At 43.8% G+C, this 24,747-nt stretch overlaps 1 protein-coding gene, 1 long non-coding RNA gene and 1 pseudogene across 2 annotated transcripts; 1 reads left to right on the top strand and 2 right to left on the bottom strand.

Annotated features, from left to right (window-relative positions):
- Positions 1-379: 379 nt before the first annotated feature.
- LOC125293120 lies at positions 380-1,072 on the top strand. The gene is made up of 2 exons (XR_007193329.1): positions 380-446; positions 955-1,072. It is a non-coding gene; the product is annotated as an uncharacterized LOC125293120 (long non-coding RNA).
- A 3,752-nt stretch (positions 1,073-4,824) lies between these two features.
- On the bottom strand, positions 4,825-6,647 carry LOC125293023 (annotated as a pseudogene).
- A 15,161-nt stretch (positions 6,648-21,808) lies between these two features.
- LOC125293053 (5-beta-cholestane-3-alpha,7-alpha-diol 12-alpha-hydroxylase-like) lies at positions 21,809-23,437 on the bottom strand. The gene has a single exon (XM_048240685.1). It carries the CDS (start codon positions 23,435-23,437, stop codon positions 21,902-21,904), a length of 1,536 nt encoding a protein of 511 aa, XP_048096642.1. The 3' UTR covers positions 21,809-21,901.
- Between the last annotated feature and the right edge of the window lie 1,310 nt (positions 23,438-24,747).

The raw sequence follows: 24,747 nt of genomic DNA, 5'->3' as shown, positions 1-24,747 counted from the left end.
TCATTGCTGCACATATTTGTTTAAAACTCTTGCATTGAAGTTGACTGATCATCTCAATACCAACGTTTCCCAAAAGGGCCTGTCCCAAGGAGAACAAGTATTATCTTGAAACTTCTACACACATGGGGAAACTGAACAGTCCAATCAGTAGACTATGATGGGCTAAACCAGCCAACTATGCTACTTTGTTTACAACATTTCCAGGCTTCAACCAGACAGCTGAATTAAAGAGGTAGAGTTGTAATAAAAAACAGTAGGCCTAGGCTATAGGCTAATCTGCATAAAGTGTGCTGTCATAAATATCAGTCATTCAGAAAAATATAAAGGATATAAAATAAAAGATATTTAATAAAATGTCTGTCTTCAGCCCCAGGACCAAGGCGTTGAGGTGGCGTGACTGGCGTGAATTCGGCGTGCCCTGTCTGCAAATCCTGCCTTTCAGTAAGGTAAGTGTAAGTCTTGTAGCCCTGTTTAGCCTATGTTTCTGACATTTAAAACTCAAAACCAAAATATATTACATAAAGGTGTTATCAGGATTAAAATTCTCGTTAAGTATGACGGACAATGCGTCATTTGGAAATTGAGTCCCGGTGATGCACTCATAATCAAAGATAACTGTCTCTCTAAAAACTGAATGTGGAACGCTGTTTTTTTTGCTTAAATTGTTTGAACAGGGATAGAAATAGACATTCCACTTTGTCTTCTAATTTGTACCCTCCATTTTCACATTTTTCAAATTTTCTTGTTCCAAGACTAAGACTTGTCATCTTTCTCAAACAAGATTTTTACATTTCCAATCTAGTGGAAGCATTACACACTGCAAATCATTCATTCTCAAATTCAACTCAAATCATTAATTAACTATCTTGATAATGTTGAGTAATGTCATTTTTGTAAAGGAAGCATTAACCAAGGATTGTCATGTGTGCTGATTTGCCTTTCTTGTCTCAAAAGGGGCAGTAAGGACAAGATCCACCCACCACCCAGTGCATGCTACATATGTGTGTGTAATAAATTGAGAGGGAAAGTGTGTGTGATAAATGAAATTTAATAAAGTAAGTAAAATTTTGAATTTGTGCTTCTTTTCTGAAATACATTAGTACAAGGTTTTGATTTTTAGATAATTTATTCCAAGATGTTGATAATTTAACACTCAATATACATGATCAAACTACTGGCTACTGAGTTCAACTAGGGGTATTGGATGTTACTGTTTAAAAAGCTTTATTAGTAATCCTTTATACATTTGACAATCTTAACTTTTTAAAGCTTGAAATTCTGAACAAATACTGTAACTCCTTGATTTGTTAGTGACATTGACTATATAGTACAAATGGGTGCCAGGCGTAAAATGAGCTGGTCCGCATTTGGCCCAAATAAGGGCATAATCGGCACTATCGAATACTCATCTGGTCTGGATCTGGCCCAGATCATTATGATAAAGTGCACATTTGGCCCAAATAAGGGCCGCAATCGGCACTATCGAACACTCATCTGGTCCGGATCTGGCCCAGATCATTATGTTAAAGTGCACATTTGGCCCAAATAAGGGCCCTTAATCGCCACTATCGAACACTTATCTGGTCGGATCTGGCCCAGATCATGACGATAATTTGCACATTTGGCCCGGATCCGCCAAATAAAACACATCGGTTCAGAGCTGGGCCAGATCATGAAAACGGATCGAAGCGGTATTGGCCCGTTGTGCCAAAAGACACCGGCCCAGGTCCGTTTTGCGAATCCGGCCCAGATCTGAAGGTGGATCTGGGCCGGATCCGGGCCAAATACATTTTGCTATCTGGGACAAGAGTGCTATGTATTTTTCAGCTTTGTAACTTTTATACTTTTTAAACTATTAATTAAAAACTATCAAAATTTCCCCATTGACTTAACATTGCCCTTTATGACATCACAGCAATTAGAATCCTATGGCAGGTGTTCAGGCCACCTGGCCCAACTGCCAGTCTCAGGCTTTAAGCATACAAACTGGCCCTATTAAGACTACACATCCTTTTCAACTGCTTCCTCTGCCAAAAACTGTTTCAAAATAAAAGTCCTCACTACAATATTTCACTGTTAAACAATTTAACCCTTTAAACTACTGAACTTTTTAACTGTTCAGCCACTGTAACTGTTACTTGTCATCAACTATGACTCCTACCCACTGTAGCTAGTTAGCATGGTTAGCACAGTTAGCATGTTAGCATTGCTAACATTGTTAGCATTTTTAGCAAAACTGTTAAAAATGATTAGCTAAGTAACATGGTTAGCATGTTAGCATGTTAGTTAGCATTTTTAGCAAAACTGCTAAAAATGATTAGCTAAGTTAGCTAAGTAACATGGTTAGCATAGTTAGCATGTTAGCTAGCATTTTTAACAAAACTGCTAAAACATAGTTAGCATGCTAGTTAGCATAGTTAGCATAACTGCTCAAAATGATTAGCTAAGTTAGCTAAGTCACATGGTAAGCATACTTAACATGTTATCATGCTAGTTAGCATAGTTAGCATACCTACTAAAAATGATTAGCTAGGTTAGCTAAGTCACATGGTTAACATAGTTAACATGTTAGCATTGCTAACATGCTAGTTAGCATAACTACTAAAAATGAAAACATTAGCTAAGTTAACTAAGTTAAGTAACTTGGTTAACATTATTATCTTTGATAACATAGTTAGCATAACTGCTAGCAAACATTAGAGCCATTCCAACTGTCAGTTATCGTCAATTATTTACCTAAATAATTTAACCATTTAAATGATCCACCTATTTAACCGTTCAATCATTCCAACTATATTAAACCTTATCTACCAAGCAAATCATTTAACTATATAAACTATCCACCTATTTAACTGTTCAGTCATTCCAACTATATTAAACCTCATCTACCTAGCAACCAATATAGTTTGTTTTTACTCTGTATGATATTTTACATCATATTTTTTGCATTTTCATGCACTGTATTTCCTTCAGGAAATGCTTTTCTAGTTACAGTGCATGAAAATGCACTGTACTGTTCTTCCTAGGCTTCTTATTATTATTATTACAGTGCATGAAAATGCACTGTACTGTTCTTCCTAGGCTTGTTATTACTGTAATATGTTGTAATGCACTGTACTGCACTGTACTATGTACTATGTATGTTGTAATATGTAATGCACTGTACTGTTATTCCAAGGCTTTTTCTTCTTCTGATTATTATTCTTCTTCTAACGCATTTAATGCAGCTTCAACCGTTTAACGTAGAAACTTCATTCAAACTGTCTTTTCCACTCCAACCCATTGAAGAACCCATTAGATCTTGGGGTGGATCTGAGGACCGGCTCAGGGAATTAATATGCCCAAATAAGACCAATAACATAATATAATTAGTTTGCATTTTCTGATTGTACCATAGCAACATTGGGCCTTTTCTGACGTTTGCTGGTCTTAGCACCATCTGTTGGCCGAGTTGTGCTCCTCTAGTTTATCAATAAAACTTTAATTTCTGGAGAAACTCCTAATGTACCGGGTCCAATTGTTGCAACACAGTGTAAAATAATATACAGCAAAGTGACATATGCCAGATTCCGTGTCCTTTAATGTTTGTGTGGCTAAAATGTTTATAAATGACCACAAACACCTAACTGAAAAGGTTACATGTGGCAGGGTTAAATACAGTTTTTTCTGAATGCTTAAACACAACCGTGATTCTTATAGCACAATTTCTAAAGCTATTAATACTTAGAGCAAAACCACTCACTCAGTTCGCAAAACTAAAAGCACAAACACTGCTTTGCACTCAGTTTGCAATTTTGTAACACACACTTTGCACAACTGTAGGCACAATTCACTGACGGCACTCTTTTTGCGGAACTGTAAACACAACTCATGTTTTACACTCAATTTCCAAATAATCAACACACTCCACAAATCTATACACATGTATGGCTATAACTCTGTGGCGCACTTTCTCGTGTGAAAACTGTTTCAGATAATTAGTTCACTTTGCAGTCAGCCTAAGCATTATAAATAAGCCACAGGTAATGTACAATGGGTACAATGGAGGGAGCGGAAGAGTGAGAAGAGTAAGAATTATAGGAGGCCGAAGAATAGGACAAGGAGGTGAAGAAGTAGGAGGAAGAGGACGCAGAGGTGAAGAAGTGATAGGGAGAGAATGACAAGGACAAGGAGGTGAAGTTAGAGGATAAGGACAAGGAGGAGCAAAAGGAGGACGAGGAGGGGGAAGAGGAAGGGTAAGAAGAGAAAGAAATAGCCCTTTTACAGGCAAAAAAATCAGTCTACAGTACATGTGGGGATATTGTCATGTTAGGCCTGGATACGGCATTCCAATATATTTTCCCCAGTGCCTTGGACTAGGACATTGCATGTGATGTAGATCAAATTTTGAGAGAGACGACCCGATGTAGACTGATTTGTTTTGTCTCAGTGAAATTGCTAGTTTGTGTTTTGACTTGGAAAAACACACTTGTGTTTGTTTTGATGTGTGTAAATAAACACCAATGCTTTATAGTTACAAGTTTGGATCCCTGTATGTTTACAGATCTATGACAAAAGAATGACCTCAAACTGACATAGTCTACTGTACCTTGTGCACAGAGAAAGCAAAAGCCAGATGTGTTTTTTATTCATACATCAGTGTGTAGTTGGCACATTGTGTGCTTACTATTGTGATGGCTTGTGTTTACTGTTTGATACGAAAACATCATTTTTACGAAGGTGTGAAGAGTTAAGCAAGGTGTGTTAGCTTTTGCAAGAGAACTACAATGTTTTGCTGATTGGGTGAAAGGTTTTCCTATTTGTGTGTAAAGTTTTGTAAAAAAAAGCCATAGTTACAAAAAATGTGCTTAAGCAATCAGAAAAAACTGTATAACAGTAGAAAACACTGGATTGTGATAGAGACAGTAAATGTTGTGAAAAAATTACATTTAATTACATTTGTTAATGGCCTGCAATATTCCCAAGACTACAAGCGTATGTATGTATGTGTGTGATTTCAATTACATTCTATGAATATATTGTATGAATGTGCTGTAATTCTTGAAGATTCATACATTGTTGTCAAGCAACTTATGACTCTATGTCAGAATTTCAGCCTGTATCTGAAGGGAATGTCTCGGGTGGGATGCAGTGACCCAAAGCCAAAACGCCTTACATCAATATCAGGCACCTTCTCATAAGGGTCCTTCAGCTCAAAGTCAAAATATGAGAGCATGAGGAAGATAAACTGCTTCAGCTCATTGGTGGCAAAAAAGCGCCCTGGACACATGGTGACACCAGCTCCCCAGGGCATGGTGTAGTATTTTACCTTTCTGCCATTTTTGTAGAAATCTGTCTTTCTCACACCATCTGAAGTCAGGAAACGGTCATATTTGAAAGTAGCTGGATCAGGGTGAACCTCTGGATCCATATGCACAGCTGTATAGGGGAAAAGAGCCACTCTGTCTCCCTTCCGGATGCTATACTCACGACCATCAGCCATCTTCAAGGTCATGTCTTGCAGTACAGCGCGGTTGATGAGAGATGCAGCTGTTAAATGCAAGGTCTCCTCCACAGTGCTGTCTAGGACCGGCGTCTTCAGGAGCATGTCCCTGGTCAGGTCAATGAGGGGTCCTCCACGCTTCACTTCCTGTCCTGTCTCCCGCAGTACCTTCTCCACCTCAGCTCGCACCGCCTTCATGGCTTCAGGATGCTTCATGAGAAAGAGGAGCAGCCAGAAGGCAGAGGGGCCAGTGTTTCCCCAAAGGGGAAAAGTGCCCAAAGGAGCAGGAACATAAATCGGTCTTGCATGCTTTCTTCCATTCCACGTTCAGCTCTTACTTGCTGCTGATCCAGGATCCAACTGCTGATGTTGTGTCTGGTACTCACTTTCTGTACTGACAGCATATTCCAGAATAGTCTCTTCAGACGCTCTGCCTCCATCTTCTCACTGGGGCCAAGGACTGGGGCCAGGACATATGCCAGATTAGGGAACAGCTGGTCATACTTACGGAACTCATGAAACAGTTCATCTGACTCTAGAAGATCTGCCTCCTTGGCTTTCTCCAGCCCCTCTGGCTGTGTGGGTGTCTTATTACCAAACAATGCCAGATATCCAGCTCGAAAAACAATGTTGTAGCTGTATTTGAACAGCCCATCTTCCTGCCAGCCATTTTGATCATCTCCTGAACCAACACTGTGCAGCATGAGATTCTGAAGGTTGCTCATCATGTCCTGGGTCATCACAACTAGCCCGTCACCCATAAGATGCTTGTTGCTGTACATTTGAAGGAACTTGTGGTCACTTTCAGGGGTATAATATCCAAAAACTCTTTGAGCAAGATGTTTGGCAAACTTATTGAAATCCAGCTTGGCTCTGGCCTCCTTCACCACTGATCCAAATGACAAAGGGTCCATGATGGATGTTAAATAAAAACCCACCCAGCATCACTGTAAAGATATCTCCATGTTTTCCTTTCATGCGCTCTAAAAACTTTGCGGTATCTCTTCTGAATTCAAGAACAGCCATGGCAGAGGGCCTTTATCGAGGGGAGGCTCACCGGGGCCGATGTCGACGGAAAGCTCCCAGGAGGTATAATCCACCTAGAACAGAGAGTAGCAGAGCAAACAAAACTGGCACAATCAGGCCCATAGCTGTTCTCTCGCTTAATCTCTGAGCTACAGTATATGACCTCTTGTTAAAAACTCCTCTGAACACGCAGCAAAGAATGTGCTCCTCCCCTTTAGAACAGAAACACTAGTGTTACAATCAAATCATCAGATGACTTATAGGCAGAAATATTTCCATGCTGCATTAACACTTTCAGTTGAAGTTCTCATGTGACATATGACGCAAATCAAAACGGAAAAGAATGCCTTTGGGGTTCAGTCATTCCACCCCTGCCCGCACACACAAGAAGGGGGAGGGGTGCCCTCTTTCAGGTACAAGCAATGGCCCCACAAAATGTCTTTGCTCATCCCTGGCAGAAACTATACTTTCCACAAGCCCATTTTACAAATCTTAAAATGAGAGCACAATTTGACACTTCAGCGGCTCTGTAATTTTCTGCAGTTGATAAACTAGTATATTTCATCCATAACCTACCCACTCGTGTTGTGAAATGTATTTATTTTTTAAAGAATATGCTTTTGACTTTTTTGTCTTTATCATGATAGGACAGTGGAGAGGCAGACAGGAAGCAGGTGATGAGGTAGGATGAGGAAATGACCCGGGGTGTCCCCGTTCCCATGGGCACTTGGACCCACGTGGTACGGGCGCTGTAGCCAGTTGCACCACAGCGCCCCCATGTGAGATTTATCTTTACTTACAGTTTTTTTCTGATTGCTTAAGCAGATGTTTTGTAACTATTGGCTATTTTTGCAAAACTCTACACACAAAGCTAATAAACCTTGCTTAAATCTTCACACCTTCGTAAAAATGGTATTTTCATAACAAACAGTCAACACAAGCCATCACATTAATAAGCACACTATGCTCCAACTATACACTGATGGTATGAATAAAAAACACATATGGCTTTTGCTTTCTCTGTGCACATGGTAGGGTACTGTATGTCAGTTTGAGGTCATACTTTTGTCATAGTTCTGTAAACATATGGATCCAAACATCAAGTATTGGTGTTTATTTACACACATCAAAACAAACACAGGTGTTTTTTTCCAAGTCGAAACACAAAATAGTAATTTCACTGAGACAAAAAAAAAAAAAAATCAGTCCTCGTGTCGCCTCCCTGGGTCCTGCCACAAAATTCCGTGTGCATCAAGGGACCGGGAAAAATATCTTCTGGAATGCCGTATCCAGGCCTGACATGATGCCTGGTCAATATCCCCACATGCCTCCTCCTTCCAGCGCCAGGCAGAGAAGAACTCTTCAATTGGATTCAAGAATGGAGAGTATGGGGGAAGGTTTAGTACAGTGAGGAGTGGGTGTTCTGTAAACCAGTTGCGGACCAAAGCAGCCCTATGGAGACTAACATTGTCCCATATGATGATGTATCTGGTCTGCTCTGGTCTCTGAACATTAGTGAGCATGTCATGTAAGGTGTCCAGGAATGTAATAATGTGTGCAGTGTTGTATGGGCCTAGGGTTGCATAATGGTGAACAACACCATTTTGAATTTATACTGTACTGTAACTGCACACATAGTTATGTTACCACCACGTTGTCCTGGGACATTGATTATGGCACAGTGTCCAGAAATGTTTCATGCCACGTCTCCTTGTTTTAGTGAAGTTACTGTAAAACCTGCCTCATCCACAAAAAGCAGCTCATGACCCATGACATCTGCCTCTAACTCCATCACTCTCTGGACAAGACAAAACAAATGCAGCACTGCAGGCTCATGCACTCTTCACTTAATAATGCCATTATTAGACTATCGCTCATAATTTTAGCACTTACATCTAATCCACAGTATTTTTTTTATAAATACAGATTAAAACATGTTCAATGTTTCTGTCTTGCAATCTTTTACGACATGCGCATACCTGCGTAATATACACATGTGCATACCTGAGTAATCTGTACAAAACGTACATGACACTCAGCACAGCTGCTAATATATATATTGTTTTCCCAAATTGTGGAGCCCACTGTAATGAGCACTGTCACTTTAAGCCCATTGTGCCACTGTCCACACCACACGTTCTCATAATGATCTTTTTTTACCAGCTCCATTCAGCCTATGGCTAGTCCACAAAACTCAAACATTGTTTGTGCCACATGTATAGCACAATATTAACAATGATAAGCATGATATTAAGTTGGCACAAACAGCTTTCATTTCTTTGGAAAGAGAAGCATGTATGACATGACGCTTGCTTGACATTTTCTGTTTGCAATTAAAAGTGAATTAGCCTATGAGCCTGGTAGCCAGTAGCCACCTAGCTACAGTAGCTAAGTGGAATGTGTTTCAATCGGCATATCATGTGCTTCATGTAAATAAATTATAGAATACTTTAAGACTCACCAGTTCCATTACACAAAGGCAAAGACAACTCTTCATATTCTTGTCCACTTTCCAAATCACAGTGAGTGCAGCTAGTATGTCATAGTGACCTGGATCTCATAGTTTATAACAGTAGGCTAGTGAGAACCGGATAAATTCGCAATCTCCTCTAATCTCGTTTGTTGCCTTCACGATTTCCTTTTATACGTTTTTTATATTTTTAAAAGAAAATATCAATTATCATCAACAATGACAAGCCAGCTGGAACCTACTCGTTTTCTCTCCCTCTCGTGCATGCTTAGATGCGTTCTCAATTAAATGCAGTAGGCTAGCATAAGTTCAATTTGGATCTTCATGGAGAGGTCTCGAAAAGTATCATCTTTATGTTCATCTTTATGTAACATGCTGTTGGTGCATTTTAACATTAAACGTTCTCTAACAAGAGTGCAAATTAGTTTGCAGTAAAGCTACTATTTATTGGCTAAATGTTGGTCCTTCCTCGGTCTTGGTACCCTACACACAGTGCGTAACGCGTGTGGGGGTAGCGGCAGCACTGAACTGTGCTCTGGCCACTTGTCTCCGCTATTTTTATTTTTAATTTTTTTTTTTAGTCGCGGAGGGAAAGCGTCTCTGGGGTGACTGGTCCACGATCAGAAAATTTAGTTCTCTTTCAAGCATTCATTCGGTATCTCACTATGGGACACGCCCCCTCGCGAGTTCCCCAGAAGCCATTATTTCATTACGCCAGCCACCATTGGCTGGACGACTGACGTATGCGACGTGGAGGAGGTACTTCCTCCTCCTTTATATTCTACGGCGCAACGTCATTGCTTTAGTCTAAAACCTCTTCTCGCCCCCAGAGGCTTGCTCTCTCGTATACAGGTGCTGTGGCTTGGTGGCTTAACTGTTCATTCCCCGAACGCTACCTTAACGCCGCTTCATCTTCGAAGAGCACTGGTTTGGACTTGGCTAGCCTGTCGCCAAACAGTAGCCTCTCCCTTGCTAGCCTGTCGCCAAACAGTAGCATGCTAGCCTGTCTCCAAACAGTAGCCCGCTAGCCTGTCTCCAAACAGTAGCCTACAAACCCCAAAGCTAGTCTGTCTCCATACAGTAGCTCCAAAGCTAGTCTGTCACCAAACAGTAGCAACCGCTAGCCTGTCCTCAAACAGTAGCGAAACAACATGTCGACGCCAGTGCCCCCCCTCCCCGCGAAGAAGTGCAAAGCCCCGGCTAGGATGTGTTTGTGTGGGAACAAGTTTTCGGCCGCTGACACCCACCAGGTGTGTGCCGCGTGTCTGGGGCTGCAACACGCACAGACCGCGTTAACATCCCTGGAAGTGTGTGAACACTGCGCCCGACTTTCCCTCCGGTCTCGCTGACCTAGGCTAGCACGCCTAGCTAGTCTCACCGACGACGACCCCATGCTAGGAGCGGATGACCTCCCTCCCCTTGAGTCAGCAACCCTTTCCCAGGAGCCGACCGGCGCTGGAGAACTGGGCGCTAGCTGGGGCGACCAGCTCGACGCTCTATCTCCTATATCCGACACCGAAGACAGCCAAATGGGGATGCTAGGTGCGACTGGCGAAGCTGAACTCATCTCAGAGGATGACTCCGTCGACCTACTATCCCTGGGGGATGAGGATGGCGACAACTTATTCATCCCAGCCACTCAGGCTGCTCGCCCGAGCGGCGTGAGAAGTGATAGCACCGCCACTGAGGCTGATGAAGCCGCAAGCGTGGGCCTTCACGACGTCTGCAAGAGAGCAGCTGCAAAGCTCGGCGTTCCCTGGCCTGAGGCCCAGAAGGAGACCGTGTCCTCTCGCTACGAGGGAAAGAGGCTCCCGAAGGCTAAAAGCTCCACCAGACAACTACTGCCCGTCTTCCCCGAGTGCCTCGAGGAAGCCACACTTTCATGGAGCAGCCCATTCTCAGCGGAAAACCCAGCTCAAGGGCTCGTGGCTCTGGAATGGCTCGACATGGAAAGCAGTGGATTCTCCCATCTGCCCCTGTCGAACCGCTCCTGGCCTCCCATCTCCACCCACCCAGAAGTCTGCGATGACCCCTCGAACCCGCATTCCCCTCCAAAGCCGACAATTTCCAGTCCGCCCGTGACTGAAAAAGCTACAAAGCAGTGGCGTCGGCGGTGAGAGCTCTCAACGCCTCATCTCTGCTCATGGCCTACCAAGCCGAGCTGGAGGAAGACTTCTCGTCCGCCCCCAACCAGCCAGCTGTGTGGGACAAAATGTGTGTGGTCACAGACCTCTGCCTACGGCTACACAGGTGTGCGGTGCAAACGGCGGGACGGGCTATGGCCCTCATGGTCTCTCAAGAGAGAGAGAGCTGGCTCAACCTCTCCAGCCTCTCCCACAAGGAGAAGACCCAGCTGCTAGATGTGCCCGTGGACCCCAAAGGCCTCTTTGGACCAGCCGTGGCCACTATGCAAAAGCGGTGTGAGGAAAAGAAACGGGACGGTGAAGCGCTGCAGTTGTGCCTCCCCAGAAAGGTCCCAAAGCACCCAGACAGACGTTCTCCGAGGCAGCGGCACGCCCGCCGCAGTACCAGATACCGAGACGTCAGCTCCCGACCCAGACTGCCACTCAGAGCCTTGGTAAGACTCCCGAGCTCAAAGGTGCCTGGGCCTTTAACCCTAACGCTAGCGACACAGGGAGGTCAGCAAACCCCCCACCCGCAAGGGGGGGCGAGGAAGAAGAAGCGCGCCTAGTACGCGCCTTGCAGGCGAGGGGGGACGGATCCAGTCAGACGCTCCCCCCTCCTCGACTCACACCGGCCCCGTTCCTGGGCCTGTTCAAAGAGGCATGTTCACTGCCCCCCAAGAGGCGTGCAGAGGCCACAGAGGCGCTCGCAGTTCACAGCCCACTGAAGCGGAGAAGAGACCTGGAGTGCCAGTTCGAGCCCCAACAGAGTCTCACAAGCACACACCAGTGCCCCCCTTCAAAAATAAATGTTTCGGTGCGCAGCCGGGCCGAGGGTGTATCCGTCAAAAGAATGCAACAAATTGTCAAATGAACAAAAGTCACGAGCCATGTTCAGTGGCAATGGCGTGCAATCACTCCCTAATAATGCAACCAGGCGGAGCCAAAGCTCCACCGGGGGCGATGGGCAACGCTAGCGTTATTTTCAATTATTATAAATAATTTCCCTGTTAAACAAACAAGCGATCAGGGTAGTCCCCTTCGAGCAAAGCCGTCACGGTTTTTACTCAAGGTATTTTCTGGTCCCAAAGAAAGGGGGGGGGCTTGCGCCCGATATTGGACCTGCGTGCACTGAACAGATACCTAAGAAAGTACAGGTTCAGGATGCTAACCAACGACGCATTAATGCGCTTTGTGCGCCCGGGCGATTGGTTCACCTCAGTGGATCTGACCAATGCGTTCCTACACGTCCCGATCTATCCGCCCCACAGAAAGTTCCTCAGGTTTGCCTTTCGAGGTGTGGCCTACGAGTGGCTTGCCCTCCCATTTGGCCTTGCGCTCAGCCCCAGAGTCTTCGTCAAGGTCACCGGCTGCTATCGCGCCCGGCTCGGGAAAAAGGTTTACGCCTGGCTACTTTTATCGACGACTGGCTGGTGGCCGCGCACTCATACCAGGAAGCGCAGCAGCACACGGCTCTCCTAACGGAGCACCTGTTGTTACTAGGCTTCAGATGAAACTGGGAGAAAAGCGTGCTGCGCCCGTGTCAGATCACCACCTTCATAGGGCTGTCTCTAAACTCCGTCTCATTCAGAGCGCGCCTGTCAGCGGAACGAGTCAAAGCGTTCCGCGCATGCCTCACGCTTTTCCGCAGGGGGGCTACTGTGAAATTCAGGGTCTGCCTCAGACTCCTGGGCCTCATGGCGTCAGCCTTGGTGGTCGTTCCCCTCGGCCGTTTATACATGAGGGCTGTTCAGCGATGGGTGGCGTCGCTGGGATTGAATCCCTCGCGTCACTGCCATCGCCCTGTCGCAATCTCAGCAGCCTGCTGCGCTGCGCTAAGGCCCTGGAAACGCCCACTCTTCCTCACAGAGGGAACTACGATGGGTGCTGTCCTACACAGGAAAGTAGTGACGACGGATGCCTCGCTGAGCGGCTGGGGAGCTACTCACGAGGGCAGGTCGATAAACGGGGTGTGGGACTCACACATGCAATCTTTGCACATAAACCGTCTAGAACTGATGGCGGTTTGGCTCGCACTCAGACATTTTCTGCCCATCCTGAGAGGGCATCATGTCTTGGTCAGAACAGACAACACCACTGTGGTGGCTTATGTCAACAAGCAGGGGGGACTGAGGTCTCGTCATATGCACACGTTGGCACACAGACTGATCTTATGGAGCAGCACACGGCTCCTGTCGTTGAAAGCCACACACGTCGCCGGTGTATTGAATTTGGGTGCAGATTTATTATCCAGGGGCAACCCCCGCTACGGAGACTGGAAACTCCACAGCGATGTGGTGGCTCAAATCTGGTTGCGAACGGGTCGAGCGAAAGTGGACTTATTCGCCTCAGAGGAGAATGCGCAATGTCCGATGTTTTTCTCCCTGCGCGATCAGAAAGCCCCGTTAGGGATAGATGCTTTGGCACACCAGTGGCCACACGTCCTGCTCTATGCCTTCCCTCCGTTGGAACTGATCACTCCAACGCTCGCCAGGGTGCGGGAACAGAGCCTCTCACTCATTCTCGAAGCCCAACGCTGGCCAGGGAAACCCTGGCTAGCAGAAATAATCCCGTTACTCCACTCCCCACCGTGGCCGCTGCCCCCCCGCAGGGACCTGCTGTCCCAAGCGAACGGGGAAATATTTCACCCTCATCCAGAGCGCCTGGCCCTCTGGGTCTGGCCCGTGAAAGGCTGAATCTGACAGCTGCAGGACTGCCCTGCAATGTCATAGCGACCATTCAGAGCGCTAGGGCGTCATCAACTAGGACGTTGTATGATAGCAAATGGCGTGTATTTAATGACTAGTGTATTAAAACAGGGACGATAGCCTTCCAGTGCTCTGTGGACGTTATCCCACGTTTCTGCAAGACTTACTGGATAAAACAAGTCCTTCTCCACTGTCGGTTTACCTGGCTGCCATCTCGGCCTGCCATGTAGGCTTTGGGGACAAAACAGCGGGCCAGCACCCTCTCATACATCAATTTATGAAAGGGGCTCGACGCCTCCGTCCGGTTTCTAAACCACTGGCCCCTTCATGGGATCTGCCGATGGTTTTGGATGTTCTGTCTCGCCCTCCCTTCGAGCCATTACAACAGTTGGATCTTAAAGTGCTCTCACTCAAGACGGCTTTGTTGGTGGCTTTGGCTACGGCTAAACGCCACCTAAACGCACTAAAAGCGATATTCATGCCCTATCTGTGAATACAGCCTGTATGCAATTTTTCCCGGGTGACTCGAGGGTTGTATTAAAACCCAACCCAGAGTTCATTCCGAAGGTTTTCAACCCGTCACTGTCGTGTCGGCCGATTGAACTATTTGCATTTAACCCACCGCCTTTCGCCTCCCCGGAGCAGGGGCGGCTGAATGCTTCTGTCCGGTCAGGGTTGCGTCGCACGTGGACAAAACAGCGGAGTTAAGGAAAAACGGAACAGCTGTTTGTGTCTTGTGCAAAGTCACATCTGGGTAGACCGCTCACTAAGCAGCCGCGTCTATCACAATGGATTGTGGCGGCTATTGCCCTGGCCTATACGACTAAGGAGTTACAACCCCCAGTCGGTTTACGAGCCCATTCCACTCGAGGAATGTCGACATCATGGGCTTTATTTCAGGGCTTCCCCATAGAGGATGTATGCTTGGCAGCGTGTTGGGCAAACCCGACAACGTTTGTCAGGTTTTACAGACTTGATGTCACTGCCCCCGACTTTGGCACATTCAGTGTTAGGCACTGGGGCCGGGGGCGCTGATGTTGTTGGGGATCGCAAGCTTGTCTGGCAATCCGAGTCACGATATCCCATAGTGAGATACCCTAATGAATGCTTGAAAGAGAACTTAAGGTTACTCACGTAACCCCGGGTTCTCTGATAGCATGAGTGAGGTATCTCACCAGACCACCCTCCTTGCCGGTGGCGCAGAAGAGGTTGGTTAGCCAGACTGAAGCAATGACGCCGTGCAGAATATAAGGGAGGAGGAAGTACCTCCTCCACGTCAAGATATCGCCAGTCGTCCAGCCAATGGTGGCTGGCGAATGAAATAATGGCTTCTGGGAACTCGGGCGAGGGGGCGTGTCCCATAGTGAGATACCTCACTCATGCTATCAGAGAACCGGGGTTACGTGAGTAACCTTAAGTTTTTGATTCGAGACACGTGTCAAGTCATCACAAGTCAAAGAGGCAAAGTCCATTGAGTGTAAAGCATTGAGTGTAAAGCATTGAGTTGTGTTTACAGTTCCGCAAAGATTGCTGTGTGCAGTGAATTGTACTTACAGTTTTGCAAAGTGTGTGTCACAAAATTGCAAACTGAGTGAAAAGCAGTGTTTGTGCTTTTAGTTTTGCAAACTCAGTGAGTAGTTTTGCTATAAGTATTAACAGTTTTAGAAATTGTGCTATAAGAATCACGGTTTAGGGTTTAAGCAGTAAACTGTAATTGGTTTGGTGTGGCCATTTATAACCAACAACCACTAATGAAAAGTGAAAATACACTTTCAATCTTTTCTTTGGAAACTATATTGTAGATGCATGCTAAAGTAGTCTACAGTGTAATACAAACTGCCAGTTTTACATGTCAAGCCTTTACAGACCAACTGGTGGGACAGGTGCCATATGTCTCCCAGTTTCTCATGGTCTGGGGTAACCTTTTCATTCCAAGATTACTTAGGAGCAAACACTGTTTTTACATGATTTAAAAGTGAAAACCATGATTTTGTACAACGTGGCATGACCTTACAGTCTTTTGAAATGCCTATTGGGTTTGTCATGCAGGAAGTCACACCTCTGCAAAAGCCCTTGATAATAAATGCATGAGGTAGTTACCCAGGGAGTAGTTGTGTCTTACGGGCCTGTCCTATTGACACACTGCTTATTGCACATTCTACTTTCAATTGTACAGCTGAGTATATCTTTAATCTAATTTTATTATGCTATTAATAAAATTCATAAAGGTTCTTTTTCGCATGTCCAAATTTCCGTCAAGGATTCCCGGGACACTGAAAGACCGGGGTAGACGAAACTTGGTGGGCATGTAACCCCATATGGATAGCATGGAACCATCATTTTTCATTTTGATCTGTAGCCCCCCCACTGGACTACACCCCCGAAAGGAGGGTAGGGCAGACACAGTTTTCTGTGAATATCTCGAGAACCGTAAGGTTTAGGAGGACCATTTTTTTTTTGTATGTTGATCTCAAGGGGCCATGTCCTAGTTAAAAACAAAAAAGCAAAAAAGTAAAAAACCAAAAAGTTTTTTTGTTAAAAACAAAAAAGTAAAAATGAGGTGTTGTAATCGCAGGTATCTGTGACCTAACATAGTCAAAACTGCACGAAATTGGAAGTGTAGGATCATTATGACACCCTCTGAATGCACGCCAAGTTTCGTGGAATTCCGTTCATGGGGGGCCACACAATAAATTAATTTATGTTACTATACACCAACTGGCCTGTAGGTGGCCGGAGACAGTTTTCTGTGAATATCTCGAGAACCGTAGGGCCCTAGAGGTCCACCTTTTTGTATGTTGGTCTTAAGGGGCATGTCAACCCATCCCATTACCACTTATTTCATGTATAGCGCCACCTAGTTAAAAATTAAAAAGCAAAAAATTAGGTGTTTTCATCACAATATCTCTGGCTGACATGGTCAAAATTGCACGAAATTTAAAGTGTAGGATCATTATGACACCCTCCGAATGCATGCCAAGTCTTGTGGACTTTTGTTCATGGGGGCCTTACAATCAAATAATTTATGTGGAGGACCATTTTTTTTTTGTATGTTGGTCTTAAGGGGCATGTCAACCCATCCCATTACCACTTATTTCATGTATAAGCGCCACCTAGTTAAAAATTAAAAAGCAAAAATTAGGTGTTTTCATCACAATATCTCTGGCTGACATGGTCAAAATTGCACGAAATTTAAAGTGTAGGATCATTATGACACCCTCTGAATGCACGCCAAGTTTCGTGGAATTCCGTTCATGGGGGCCACACAATAAATTAATTTATGTTACTATACACCAACTGGCCTGTAGGTGGCCGGAGACAGTTTTCTGTGAATATCTCGAGAACCGTAGGGCCTAGGAGGTCCACCTTTTTTTGTATGTTGATCTCAAGGGGCCATGTCCTAGTTAAAAACAAAAAGTAAAATGAGGTGTTGTAATCGCAGGTATCTGTGACCTAACATAGTCAAAACTGCACGAAATTGGAAGTGTAGGATCATTATGACACCCTCTGAATGCACGCCAAGTTTCGTGGAATTCCGTTCATGGGGGCCACACAATAAATTAATTTATGTTACTATACACCAACTGGCCTGTAGGTGGCCGGAGACAGTTTTCTGTGAATATCTCGAGAACCGTAAGGTTTAGGAGGACCATTTTTTTTTTGTATGTTGGTCTTAAGGGGCATGTCAACCCATCCCATTACCACTTATTTCATGTATAAGCGCCACCTAGTTAAAAATTAAAAAGCAAAAATTAGGTGTTTTCATCACAATATCTCTGGCTGACATGGTCAAAATTGCACGAAATTTAAAGTGTAGGATCATTATGACACCCTCTGAATGCACGCCAAGTTTCGTGGAATTCCGTTCATGGGGGCCACACAATAAATTAATTTATGTTACTATACACCAACTGGCCTGTAGGTGGCCGGAGACAGTTTTCTGTGAATATCTCGAGAACCGTAAGGTTTAGGAGGACCATTTTTTTTTTGTATGTTGGTCTTAAGGGGCATGTCAACCCATCCATTACCACTTATTTCATGTATAAGCGCCACCTAGTTAAAAATTAAAAAGCAAAAATTAGGTGTTTTCATCACAATATCTCTGGCTGACATGGTCAAAATTGCACGAAATTTAAAGTGTAGGATCATTATGACACCCTCTGAATGCACGCCAAGTTTCGTGGAATTCCGTTCATGGGGGCCACACAATAAATTAATTTATGTTACTATACACCAACTGGCCTGTAGGTGGCCGGAGACAGTTTTCTGTGAATATCTCGAGAACCGTAGGGTTTAGGAGGACCATTTTTTTTTTGTATGTTGGTCTTAAGGGGCATGTCAACCCATCCATTACCACTTATTTCATGTATAAGCGCCACCTAGTTAAAAATTAAAAAGCAAAAATTAGGTGTTTTCATCACAATATCTCTGGCTGACATGGTCAAAATTGCACGAAATTTAAAGTGTAGGATCATTATGACACCCTCTGAATGCACGCCAAGTTTCGTGGAATTCCGTTCATGGGGGCCACACAATAAATTAATTTATGTTACTATACACCAACTGGCCTGTAGGTGGCCGGAGACAGTTTTCTGTGAATATCTCGAGAACCGTAAGGTTTAGGAGGACCATTTTTTTTTTGTATGTTGGTCTTAAGGGGCATGTCAACCCATCCATTACCACTTATTTCATGTATAAGCGCCACCTAGTTAAAAATTAAAAAGCAAAAATTAGGTGTTTTCATCACAATATCTCTGGCTGACATGGTCAAAATTGCACGAAATTTAAAGTGTAGGATCATTATGACACCCTCTGAATGCACGCCAAGTTTCGTGGAATTCCGTTCATGGGGGCCACACAATAAATTAATTTATGTTACTATACACCAACTGGCCTGTAGGTGGCCGGAGACAGTTTTCTGTGAATATCTCGAGAACCGTAGGGCCTAGGAGGTCCACCTTTTTTTGTATGTTGGTCTTAAGGGGCATGTCAACCCATCCCATTACCACTTATTTCATGTATAAGCGCCACCTAGTTAAAAATTAAAAAGCAAAAATTAGGTGTTTTCATCACAATATCTCTGGCTGACATGGTCAAAATTGCACGAAATTTAAAGTGTAGGATCATTATGACACCCTCTGAATGCACGCCAAGTTTCGTGGAATTCCGTTCATGGGGGCCACACAATAAATTAATTTATGTTACTATACACCAACTGGCCTGTAGGTGGCCGGAGACAGTTTTCTGTGAATATCTCGAGAACCGTAGGGCCTAGGAGGTCCACCTTTTTTTGTATGTTGGTCTTAAGGGGCATGTCAACCCATCCATTACCACTTATTTCATGTATAAGCGCCACCTAGTTAAAAATTAAAAAGCAAAAATTAGGTGTTTTCATCACAATATCTCTGGCTGACATGGTCAAAATTGCACGAAATTTAAAGTGTAGGATCATTATGACACCCTCTGAATGCACGCCAAGTTTCGTGGAATTCCGTTCATGGGGGCCACACAATAAATTAATTTATGTTACTATACACCAACTGGCCTGTAGGTGGCCGGAGACAGTTTTCTGTGAATATCTCGAGAACCGTAAGGTTTAGGAGGACCATTTTTTTTTTGTATGTTGGTCTTAAGGGGCATGTCAACCCATCCATTACCACTTATTTCATGTATAAGCGCCACCTAGTTAAAAATTAAAAAGCAAAAATTAGGTGTTTTCATCACAATATCTCTGGCTGACATGGTCAAAATTGCACGAAATTTAAAGTGTAGGATCATTATGACACCCTCTGAATGCACGCCAAGTTTCGTGGAATTCCGTTCATGGGGGCCACACAATAAATTAATTTATGTTACTATACACCAACTGGCCTGTAGGTGGCCGGAGACAGTTTTCTGTGAATATCTCGAGAACCGTAGGGCCTAGGAGGTCCACCTTTTTTTGTATGTTGGTCTTAAGGGGCATGTCAACCCATCCCATTACCACTTATTTCATGTATAAGCGCCACCTAGTTAAAAATTAAAAAGCAAAAATTAGGTGTTTTCATCACAATATCTCTGGCTGACATGGTCAAAATTGCACGAAATTTAAAGTGTAGGATCATTATGACACCCTCTGAATGCACGCCAAGTTTCGTGGAATTCCGTTCATGGGGGCCACACAATAAATTAATTTATGTTACTATACACCAACTGGCCTGTAGGTGGCCGGAGACAGTTTTCTGTGAATATCTCGAGAACCGTAAGGTTTAGGAGGACCATTTTTTTTTTGTATGTTGGTCTTAAGGGGCATGTCAACCCATCCATTACCACTTATTTCATGTATAAGCGCCACCTAGTTAAAAATTAAAAAGCAAAAATTAGGTGTTTTCATCACAATATCTCTGGCTGACATGGTCAAAATTGCACGAAATTTAAAGTGTAGGATCATTATGACACCCTCTGAATGCACGCCAAGTTTCGTGGAATTCCGTTCATGGGGGCCACACAATAAATTAATTTATGTTACTATACACCAACTGGCCTGTAGGTGGCCGGAGACAGTTTTCTGTGAATATCTCGAGAACCGTAGGGCCTAGGAGGTCCACCTTTTTTTGTATGTTGGTCTTAAGGGGCATGTCAACCCATCCATTACCACTTATTTCATGTATAAGCGCCACCTAGTTAAAAATTAAAAAGCAAAAATTAGGTGTTTTCATCACAATATCTCTGGCTGACATGGTCAAAATTGCACGAAATTTAAAGTGTAGGATCATTATGACACCCTCTGAATGCACGCCAAGTTTCGTGGAATTCCGTTCATGGGGGCCACACAATAAATTAATTTATGTTACTATACACCAACTGGCCTGTAGGTGGCCGGAGACAGTTTTCTGTGAATATCTCGAGAACCGTAGGGCCTAGGAGGTCCACCTTTTTTTGTATGTTGGTCTTAAGGGGCATGTCAACCCATCCATTACCACTTATTTCATGTATAAGCGCCACCTAGTTAAAAATTAAAAAGCAAAAATTAGGTGTTTTCATCCAGCCATGCATGCTCAGTTAATGCCACACTTAGCTTGTGAGAAGGATTTGTCTTTTCCACTCCAACCCATTGAAGAACCCATTAGATCTTGGGGTGGATCTGAGGACCGGCTCAGGGAATTCTAATATGCCCAAATAAGACCAATAACATAATATAATTTGTTTGCATCTTCTGATTGTACTATAGCAACATTGGGCCTTTTCTGACGTTTGCTGGTCTGCTGGCTGAGCACCATGCTGGCCGAGTTGTGCTCCTCTAGTTTATCAATAAAACTTTAATTTCTGGAGTAACTTTTAATATACCGGCTCCAATTGTTGCAACACACTGTAAAATAATATACAGCAAAGTGACATATGCCAGATTCCGTGTCCTTTAATGTTTGTGTGGCTAAAATGTTATAAATGACCACAAACACCTAACTGAAAAGGTTACATGTGGCAGGGTTAAATAAAACAGTAGAAAACTGGATTGTAATATAGAGATAGTAAATGTTGTGAAAAAATTACATAAAATTACATTTGTTAATGGCCTGCAATATTCCCAAGACTACAAGCCAACAATTTAGAATTTTTTTGCAATGGTATGACACATACTATTGGGGCAGCCATGGCCTACTGGTTAGCGCTTCGGACTTGTAACCGGAGGGTTGCTGGTTCGAACCCCGACCAGTAGGCACGGCTGAAGTGCCCTTGAGCAAGGCACCTAACCCCTCAATCACCCCACCCGAGCGCCGCTGTTGTAGCAGGCAGCTCACTGCGCTGGGATTAGTGTGTGCTTCACCTCACTGTGTGTTTCACTAATTTACGGACTGGGATAAATGCAAAGACCAATAAATAAAAGGTTCACAAACGCCTATTTCTTTGTTCTTTTCAAGCAAAGATAATAACTTTTTTGTAGAATTTGTTTACTTTATTGAATTTTTGAATGTAACACTGGCAATGATTGATACAGATATATGTGTATGTGTGTGTGATTTCAATTACATTATATGAATGCATGTTTTGTATGAATGTGCTGTAATTCTTGAAGATCTATACATTGTTGTCAAGCAACTTATGACTCTGTATGTCAGAATTTCAGCCTGTATCTGAAGGTAATGTCTTGGGTGGGATGCAGTGACACAAAGCCAAAACGCCTTACATCAATATCAGGCATCTTCTCATCAGGGTCTTTCAGCTCAAAGTCAAAATATGACAGCATGAGGAAGATAAACTGCTTCAGCTCATTGGTGGCAAAAAAGCGCCCTGGACATATGCTGACACCAGTTCCCCAGGGCATGGTGTAGTATTTCACCTTTCTGCCATTTTTGTAGAAATCGGTCTTTCTCACACCATCTGAAGTCAGGAAACGGTCATATTTGAAAGTAGCTGGATCAGGGTGAACCTCTGGATCCATATGCACAGCTGTATAGGGGAAAAGAGCCACTCTGTCTCCCTTCCGGATGCTATACTCACGACCATCAGCCATCTTCAAGGCTATTTCTTGCAGTACAGCGCGGTTGAGGAGAGGTGCAGCTGTTAAACGCAAGGTCTCCTCCACAGTGCTGTCTAGGACCGGCGTCTTCAGGAGCATGTCCCTGGTCAGGTCAATGAGGGGTCCTCCACGCTTCACTTCCTGTCCTGTCTCCCGCAGTACCTGCTCCAACTCAGCTCGCACCGCCTTCATGGCTTCAGGATGCTTCATGAGAAAGAGGAGCAGCCAGAAGGCAGAGGGGCCAGTGTTTCCCTGTGACGCCCAAAGGAGCAGGAACATAAATCGGTCTTGCATGCTTTCTTCCATTCCACGTTCAGCTTTTACTCGCTGTTGGTCCAGGATCCAACTGCTGATGTTGTCTCTGGTACTCACTTTCTGTACTGACAGCATATTCCAGAATAGTCTCTTCAGACGCTCTGCCTCCATCTTCTCACTGGGGGCAAGGACTCCATATGCCAGATTAGGGAACAGCTGGTCATACTTACGGAACTCATGAAACAGTTCATCTGACTCTAGACGATCTGCCTCCTTGGCTTTCTCCAGCCCCTCTGGCTGTGTGGGTGTCTTATTACCAAACAATGCCAGATATCCGGCTCGAAAAACAATGTTGTAGCTGTATTTGAACAGCCCATCTTCCTGCCAGCCATTTTGATGGTCTCGTGAACCAATACTGTGCAGCATGAGATTCTGAAGGTTGCTCATCATGGCTTCAGTCATTACAACTAGCCCGTCACCCATAAGATGCTTGTTGTTGTACTTTTGGAAGTCCTTGTGCCCACTTTCAGGGGTATAATATCCAAAAACCCTTTGAACAAGATGTTTGGCAAACTCATTGAAATCCAGTTTGGCTCTGGCCTCCTTCACCACTGATCCAAATGACAAAGGGTCCATGATGAATGTGAAATATAAACCACCGAGCAGCACTGTAAAGATATCTCCATGTTTTCCTTTCATGCGCTCTAAAAACTTTGCGGTATCTCTTCTGAATTCAAGAACATGTCCCAGCCATGGCAGAGGGCCTTTATCGAGGGGAGGCTCACCGGGACGATGTCGACGGAAAGCTCCCAGGAGGTATAATCCACCTAGAACAGAGAGTAGCAGAGCAAACAAAACTGGCACAATCAGGCCCATAGCTGTTCTCTCGCTTAATCTCTGAGCTACAGTATATGACCTCTTGTTAAAAATCCTCTGAACACGCAGCAGAGCATGTGCTCCTCCCCTTTAGAACAGAAACACTAGTGTTACAATCAAATCATCAGATGACTTATAGGCAGAAATATTTCCATGCTGCATTAACCCTTTCAGTTGAAGTTCTTACGTAACATATGACGCAAATCAAAGCGGGAAGGATGCTTTTGGGGTTGAGTCAGTACATGCGTCTTCTTCCAGTAATTGTTATGTAGTCTAACCTCATTGATTGGCCCTAGGCTAATTGCAGTTAACTTTACTTTTAAGATCTTATTGTGGTTATAGTTATGGCTGACTATACTGTTTATTCTAGGTTATATCTTTTTTGTTTGTTGTTGTTTTAGTGTTTTTTTTTCAGGACAGTCTGGGCTACTTAGATCTGGAAAAGTATGATTTGATAATATTTGCATATGTCTTAGGGACTGTTCTTTGTTGAGGGGAGGGTCACCCAACTGTTTTTAGTCTAGGAGGGGGGTCTCCTAACTTTTGTATTCATGAAAACAGCAACATTTCAAAGTGGCTTGCTTTGTGCATATTTTTAGCTCTCAGTCTTCACACTTCAGGCATCCCTCTGCACACCATGTTTATCCTTCATTTCCTTCTTTCTTGCAGGGTAGGGAGTAAAATTAAGGGTTCGAGCTGTGGTTTTTTGAGTGGAGAGACCGAGGGCCATATGTACTAACTTTTTTTCGCCCACTTTAGGCATATTTGATTCGCAACGTGCACATAAAAAAACAGGCCAAGACTGAGGGAAAAAGCTGCCAAGAGACTGCCTGTCGTGGGAGCTGCGAATGGCTATTTGCGCTTTTCCGTGTCATGCATATGCATTCATACTAATCTAAGTAATATATTATTTCTATCATAATTTCAGATAGAAACTAGAAAATGTAATTCCAGGGAATTACCATTGCATGTAAATGCAAAAAAGCTGCTGTGTATAACATTAAATTACTTACAGTTACTTACTTAAGATTATTCAGATTACATAGACGTGTACAGTATTCTTGAAAACCACTTACTTGATTAGATGTTAGCTTAGACTATATGACAGTCAGTAAAAATAAATTGTTAATTCAATATTGATCAACATTCTTTGTTTTAATACAGCAGAATGATACTCAGAATACACTAATGAACACTTAACAAGCAATGTAAGCTTGAAGTCAAAAAAATTACAGTTGTGTGTGTATATATATATACAGAACTTGATAATGCCAATCATATTATCCTAAGACAGATCTATTTATCAGTGG

The sequence above is a fragment of the Alosa alosa genome, chromosome 1, assembly GCF_017589495.1.
Source record: "Alosa alosa isolate M-15738 ecotype Scorff River chromosome 1, AALO_Geno_1.1, whole genome shotgun sequence".
NCBI lineage: Eukaryota > Metazoa > Chordata > Actinopteri > Clupeiformes > Clupeidae > Alosa > Alosa alosa.
The sequence above is the reverse complement of the archived record's forward strand: the minus strand, read 5'-3'. Positions and strand labels throughout refer to the sequence as shown.